Consider the following 6,798-nt stretch of genomic DNA (forward strand, 5'->3'; position numbering starts at 1 on the left):
ATATATATATATGTGTATGTATGTATGTATATATATATATATATACACATACACACTGTATATAGCGAGAGAGAAAGAGAGCAAAAAAATTTGGTGTTAGTTTACAAACCCTTTTCTCAGCCTCAGAATCGGCTAGTTTTCTCATTAGCATCTCCCTCTCATCAGACAACCTCAGTGCATCTGTCTGTGGTGAAAAGGACAGACAAAACAAACTTTTTTTTTTTGTTTACAATAAAAGTGCATATACACAATACTGCAGAACCAACAGCCAACCCAAATATGACACAAATTTAGTTTAACAGAAGTTTTTTTTGTACCTCCCGTCCATGCTGTTCCCTCAAAAGCCGTCTGAGAGTGCGATTTGTCTCCACAAACGTGTCTAACTTTTGCTCTAGTAGCTCATGTTGACGACCCAACTGATCAGAGTGTGTCTTTGACTGTTTTTTGTCCTGAATACACAAAGCTTTTTTTTTTCAAGAGAAAGGATTTCAGAGGTAATTGCAAAGTTTGGAGTTTGGCAACCTTCTTACCTTCTTAAGTTTGCCTACGGTTTCCCTCAGAGCTGTCACTTGTTTGGCTACAGCCTGGCCGTCTATCTCAGCTTCCACCAGTTTCCTCAGCAAAGTTTCTATCTCCTGATATGGAGGTCCTATTTCTGATCTGCCCACATAAATCATACATTTTAAGCATTTAGGCCACAACCAAAAAAAAACTAATGTGTCAAATAAATCTGAAAGAACTATACCTCTTATGTCCAGACTCAGCCTGCGTCCCATCTACAGTGCTACGTAGATCAGCATTCTCACGCTTTGACCTCCTCAAGTCCTTACTGGCTTCTTCGAGTCTTTCCTCATGCTGATCAATCAAATGCCGACAGGCACTCGACTGCTGTGACTGGTGCTTTAAGTGGTCCTCTGTCTGCCGTAACCTTACCTGTGAAGATTTTAACATTCAAATCCACAATGTTGTTCGACGTGAATCCATCGTATAGTCATGATTATTTACAATCCATACCTCACTTTTTATACAGTCAACCTCTGACATTAGACTTTCAATTTTTCTCTCATATTTGCCAAGTACGCCTCTCGCATCGTCCTCTTCACTGGACAGGTCAGTGAGCCGCAGAGGAGGAGAGGAAGGGGTGATCTCCAAGCAACGAGTAGCCCCCTGATGGGAATTTTTGTTATTACAGTACAGTCATTCATAGTCACAATTAAAATAAATGACTCATTATAAATTACTTGTGCTCGTTAATAGGGGAGAATAGGAGTAAACAAACCTCCCATTTGTATTCTCTTCGTCTTGATGCCTTTCCAGGAGGAACCCAGGGAGCTCGGACCTTTACACTAGCAGTTGATCGTAAATTGCTCACTTTACCCTGCTGAACATAAGCGTTGTGATGGGTGATTTCACGGTCTCAGTACATCAAACGAGGTTGTTTTAAAGGGATAATTCACCTTCAGTTGCTGGTCCCCATCAAAGTGTTTTTTTTTCTCTCCATACTATGTAAGTCAATGGGGACCAGCAACTGAAGGTGAACTATCCGTTTAAATTGGAATGGCAAATGGCATATATTCTGACCTGGCTTTCCTGTGGACTCTTCTTTAGGTGGACATGCACAGATGTTGAGTCTGAGACATGAACATGGACGGGTGGAGAAGACGACCGTGTTTTCATCCCTTTGATTCAGTTGGGCGACCTTTATTTGTCTTAAGAATATGAAAAAGTTCACAAGAAGTGTATCATAAAAGTGAAAGAAAAATAAAACAGAAGTGTTATTAATCATACATGTAACGTTAGCTTATATCTTTTAAACAAAAAGACTATTTGTCCTCACTCAAGTCTGTGTTTGTTTTACTAATCCTTTTCTGTTTATTCACAGCATATTTATACGGTCAGTTAAATAATCCTGATCGATGAAAATGTATGTACTTTAAACGATTAATGTGATAGGAATAAAAATACCACTAACCTTAATACAAATATGCAACGTCGCGTCCCCTGTGTAATGTTGTTTGCAAAAACCGGTAGACTTTCGCATGGACAATAGCCGCCAATCGGAGACGCGTCTGACGCACTAAGTCCCGCCTTCAACGTTCTGATTTGAATCTGATTGGCTGGTTCGAAACTTAAGCGACAAAGAATTGAGAAGTGTGTTTAACGCCCAGTAAACTTGAACTGGAGCTTATTGGGTTTCTATGCCGCCAACGACGCGTTACTATGTACCGGCACCTCAGTTTTTAGCCTGTTCATGAAATTTTCTGATAACTTGCCATTTTATACAGTCTGATGTGGTGCCATTAGAATGAACAGTGTGTATTTTAATTTGTAGGAGTGTCTTACCTGACATGCGTTAGCTTCATTTCGAAAAATGCATGACAGACTAACCATCTGACAACCATCTGCTTGAGATTTTTAATTTATTTCATTGACAAATATTTATCACTTTTGTCATCAAAAAGATGATGCATAGGCAAAAGTTCTTGGTTAACTGGACGCTCCAAATGTCCAAAGCAACTTTCACATAACCATTACTCAGTAAGATCACATTTTAAGTTAAACCCCTTGAGAACCCAAGGACAAAACACATTAATATGAACATTCAGTAAACCACAGCTTCAAACCTCAGATTGGACATTTATGAACAGAGAACAGTAAGCCAAACTGAGGTAGACGTAAGCATCTACATGATCTATCAGGGCTGAGCTCATCTGCTTAGGTAACCTGAGCACCACATGATGAGGGTGGCAGCACTTCAATATTACAAAAGGAAGAAAAAAAATTCAAAACAACAAGAAACGTGTGTAAAAAAAAATAAAAAATAAAGACAATCACTAGATTATAAATTTGTCAGGAACAGCATTCTATGGTATTTGGGCATGTTTTTTTTTTTTTTATCTCTTCGAATTAAATTCTTAGCTCCATGGTTACAGTCCAAGCAAAGCCAGTTCAATTACTGGACAAAAATTAGTCTTTTAAGATTTGCAAAACCAGTAGACTACCATTAGATGGCATCAAGTTTGTTTTTTAAAGTTATGCTGTGGTATCAAGTGCTTCAAGTTGGTGCAGCGATGTCGGAAGCTTTGATTTTATGACACTCCTTGTGTGGCCTTCTGCACACGTCGGTACCAGTTCTTCACCTTGGTATTTTCCATCATATCATCAAATGCCTGAAGGCCTTCCATAACCCTCAGAACACCAAACACGGCCTGTGTTGAAAACACAACGTATAAGAAGGTATTTTCCACCATACCACAGATAATTAAACATATGTTTATTAACATAAACACACAAAACAATATTAGGCAGCACAACTTTTTCAACTTTGGGTGCTAAATAATGGCTGCTGAAAATTCAGCTTAGTCATCAAAAGAATAAATTACATTTTAAATATATTAAAATTAAAAAAAATAAAACTATTTAAATTGTAATAACATTTCACAATATTACTGTTTTTACTAGGTATGGAATGATTAACCACGAGCCGGTCGAAAATCGATTAAAATACGTGACGATTCAAATCAGTTGAGATGCCAAACAACTCGAGAAACAATTGGAGTAGGAGTTTATATGAATGTATCTCTGAGGGGAACTGACTATCTTTAGAAAAGTTTACGTGGTATTTTCTTTTCATCTTGCCTCTGAACAATGCATGTTAAAGTAGTGTTCATAAGCGCAGCTCTGCTTTGTTTACAGTGGTAACCCAGGAAACACTGTATCATTGCTGTTCATAAGCGCCACCTGCTGTCAGAGAGTGCATCTGCATCTCAGTCAGAAAACTTTAGAACGGTAGTGTATTTATATATTTTGAATAAGATTTTAGACTGAGAGAGAAACACATACCAGATCTGCAAGGTTGGGTTGATCGTCTCCCATGAATTTCTTGTTTTTTCCAATGGCTGCCACCCAATCATTGACAGCCTTGTAGAGATCCTGTCTCACATCATCTTGCAGATGGTGTCTGTGTAGTATGAGGTTAACCTTTATTATCAAAACATTTTTGACAAATATCTTTTAGTATGTAAAATGCACTGCCCTCAAAAACCTACTTATTTTTCAATCTCTTTGAAATGATCCACATGGCAGCAGCTCCAAAATACTTCGCAAAGAATCCCTCAAATGTGCCAAATTTGCCTTCTCGTACTATGTAGTCAAAGGACGCAAGGGCTTCAGTCGGCGTACGGTAAACATTTGGGGAAATTAGGTGCACCAGCCACTCATCTGCCCATTTCCGCCATTTAATCTCCTCTCTGGCCAAAAAGTGTTATTAAAAAGCTCATACAATAATTAATACAATAATGTAAATTCAATTTTAAAAAGTTAATAAAGCAATCACTTTCAGACATAACTGATTTGCTTTACTTTCTGGTGTCTTTTCCAGGATATAGATGATCAGCATCTGTGTCTCGCACCATGACCCAGTATTTATTGCCAAACTCTATCACATCTTTTCCACTGTCATTTTTTGCCTTCATCTCAGGATAACAAGCGAGAATCTCAGATATAGTTTTTTCCCTAAAAGAAGCAGTGAACAGACAATCAAAATTTGCATTTATATTTACATTTATTTGCCTAAAGCAAAGCAACTATTACAAAACTGAATACAGTGCTCAAAAGTTCACTCTCAATCAATCCCCCTCCAACTTTAGGAAAACATTCAATTGTCCATTTCCAATTAACACTGTAAATAAAACTTTCTGTTTATTGTCGGAAGAATAACCATATTTGGGGTCCATAAAAAATAAACAAACAAACAAACAAAAACTTTTCTAAATGAATATAATACACAAATATACCAATATGTTTATGCTACAAATAAAGTCATTAAAAGCGCTTAAAACAAATAAATTCTAACATGAACATCCACAGATTTGATACTCCAAGATACTCACTTGCTGACCAGGTATGTCTTCAAAACACTAACTATTACAGAAGAATCGTTGAGTTGCTGTTGAGATATAAACAAAGAGAGGAACTTGATGAGCTGAGGCATCATATATCAGGAAGAGGATATCGATCATAATCAGAAAGACAGATAAATAGCTACATACCACTGTCTCATTCACCATCAGGATGGGAACTTTTCTATAAGTGGACCACTTGATCTCCTGTCGCATAACGGGATTGACCTCCACAACTTCATATGGCAGACCATGATAATCCAGGAAGGCTCGCACCTTGCTGCAAAACGGACAGGTTTTATACTGATACAGAGTCAACTTCAGATCTGTCCCCAGCTCAGGAGCCTAATAAAAACAAGTTAATAAAACCATAGTGAGCAAACAAACCCAAAAAATAAGGGCACATTTCAACACTGCCAAAGCTGGATACTTACATTTGATTTTTCCTCTGCAAGGTGACGCTGTGGCGTGAGTTTGACGGTCTGGTACAAGCCGAAACCACCACCGAGCAGGAAAGCGCATCCCAGGACTCTCCCACTGCCACGCACCGGCGCAGCGAGCGAAAGTCTGGATCTAAATCCTGCTCCGCCGGTACCGTAAGCTCTTCCTTGGCATCTCATGGAGATTCTCGGCATTAATGTTGCGGTGTTTGTTACCCGGCATGTCGGCGTGTCTAAAACTAACCGGCCGACCTTACTAAGCGTTCTCGCACAGGCCGCCGCCATCATGATTTTACACAAACTCCCACAAGTCTACGGCAAGCGCAATGGCGAATGCTACAAGAGAATACAAGATAAAGTTTACTTCCTCTAGGGGGCGCGAGAGGACCAAACACCGAATGCCCCATTAATCCGCATTAAAATCTTTTCTTTTGGTATTAAAATAATTTATTTGTAATTAGAGATATTTCTTCACAAAATTGACTTCATATAATAGTTTTTATATATGAATTTATTTGAAATACAAATAAAAAATATGCTTCAATAATCTCTACCAATAAATTAAGGAGATAAAAGAAATATTCGATTATCATCGTACTCGAGGCAACATCTGGACATCTTATCCCCACTTACTTTAATTAAATTTCAATTGTCGTACAAATTGAACATTAACATCTTCATCTGTTTTTGAATTTACCCGGAGTAGCCTATTGTGATGTTCTAGAGTTACAAGTACAAGTATTTAAAATATACAGTCTTTATGTTGTTTCTACATCAATTTGGAATTGAACTGTGACATTATTACATTATAAAATATATTGAAAACTTAAAACGTGTTTTTAATCACAATCTAGTTGTTTTTAATCGACAGCACTATGTGTGTTTTATATGTGTTAGACAGAACGTGTGATTATTAGCCTATATATCTCTGAAAAAGAAAAGCTCCTTTCATTGTCAGTTTGTATAGTGGATTTATTAGCTTGTGATTAGTTAACTTGTAAGAAGCAATTTTATGAAGTTAGAACAGAGAACTTAGCAGAAGTCATTTCTTTACAGTAAACTATGCTTAGATTCAGACCCAGGGAGACGGATAGGGGACTCCAGCCACAATCACTGTTTGAGAGTGCAGCCAGTGAAGTTACACAGGGAAAGTCAGTGAGGGCAGCAGCAAAGTCACATGGCGTTTGTCATGTGACTTTATATCGCTTCATTAAGAAGGCGAGGGTGACAGGTGCGCTCCAAACGGGATATATCGCCCTCCGAAGGGCACTTCGGAGTGAAAACAATCATGGCCGCCATATTGAAGGGTCATTCCAAATCGAAGTGCTCAAAACTGGCCACTTCAAAGGGCCCTTCGGAATGAAGGATTTCGAAGGGTACAACTGATGGACACTTCGGGCTCCCATGATCCTTTGCGCAGATTCTTTGCATGATGACGGCACCTCCATGTGGGCACG

General features: G+C 38.4%; 2 protein-coding genes across 2 annotated transcripts; both read right to left on the reverse strand.

Moving 5' to 3' along the window:
* Nucleotides 1–82: 82 nt before the first annotated feature.
* Nucleotides 83–2,086, reverse strand: LOC107667900 (outer dense fiber protein 2-like; the record flags this gene model as incomplete). Its single annotated transcript, XM_016459640.1, has 8 exons — nt 1,973–2,086; nt 1,582–1,709; nt 1,280–1,378; nt 1,015–1,167; nt 746–933; nt 531–660; nt 318–449; nt 83–184 (listed from the first exon to the last, which is right to left on the reverse strand). Coding segments are annotated over exons 2-8 (900 nt in total), but the record flags the coding sequence as incomplete, so codon positions are not given.
* A 315-nt stretch (nt 2,087–2,401) lies between these two features.
* On the reverse strand, nt 2,402–5,652 carry LOC107667902 (prostaglandin E synthase 2). Its single transcript, XM_016459642.1, has 7 exons — nt 5,336–5,652; nt 5,052–5,246; nt 4,893–4,948; nt 4,363–4,515; nt 4,050–4,250; nt 3,844–3,961; nt 2,402–3,209 (listed from the first exon to the last, which is right to left on the reverse strand). The coding sequence occupies exons 1-7, from the start codon at nt 5,627–5,629 to the stop codon at nt 3,090–3,092; spliced, it is 1,137 nt and encodes a 378-aa protein (XP_016315128.1). The 5' UTR covers nt 5,630–5,652; the 3' UTR covers nt 2,402–3,089.
* Between the last annotated feature and the right edge of the window lie 1,146 nt (nt 5,653–6,798).

Source organism: Sinocyclocheilus anshuiensis, unplaced genomic scaffold (assembly GCF_001515605.1).
Source record: "Sinocyclocheilus anshuiensis isolate Anshui unplaced genomic scaffold, SAMN03320099.WGS_v1.1 scaffold2951, whole genome shotgun sequence".
Classification (NCBI taxonomy): Eukaryota; Metazoa; Chordata; class Actinopteri; order Cypriniformes; family Cyprinidae; genus Sinocyclocheilus; species Sinocyclocheilus anshuiensis.

What these genes read in the sequence shown, in the direction of transcription:
- LOC107667902 (XM_016459642.1), bottom strand. Translation starts at nt 5,629, where the DNA reads ATGATGGCGGCGGCCTGTGCGAGAACGCTTAGTAAGGTCGGCCGGTTA. An exon ending in TTGCAGAGGAAAAATCAAAT is followed by an intron (nt 5,247 to 5,335) that starts GTAAGTATCCAG and finishes TGTTTTTATTAG; the next exon opens with GCTCCTGAGCTGGGGACAGA. An exon ending in AACCCAACCTTGCAGATCTG is followed by an intron (nt 3,210 to 3,843) that starts GTATGTGTTTCT and finishes TTTTCAACACAG; the next exon opens with GCCGTGTTTGGTGTTCTGAG.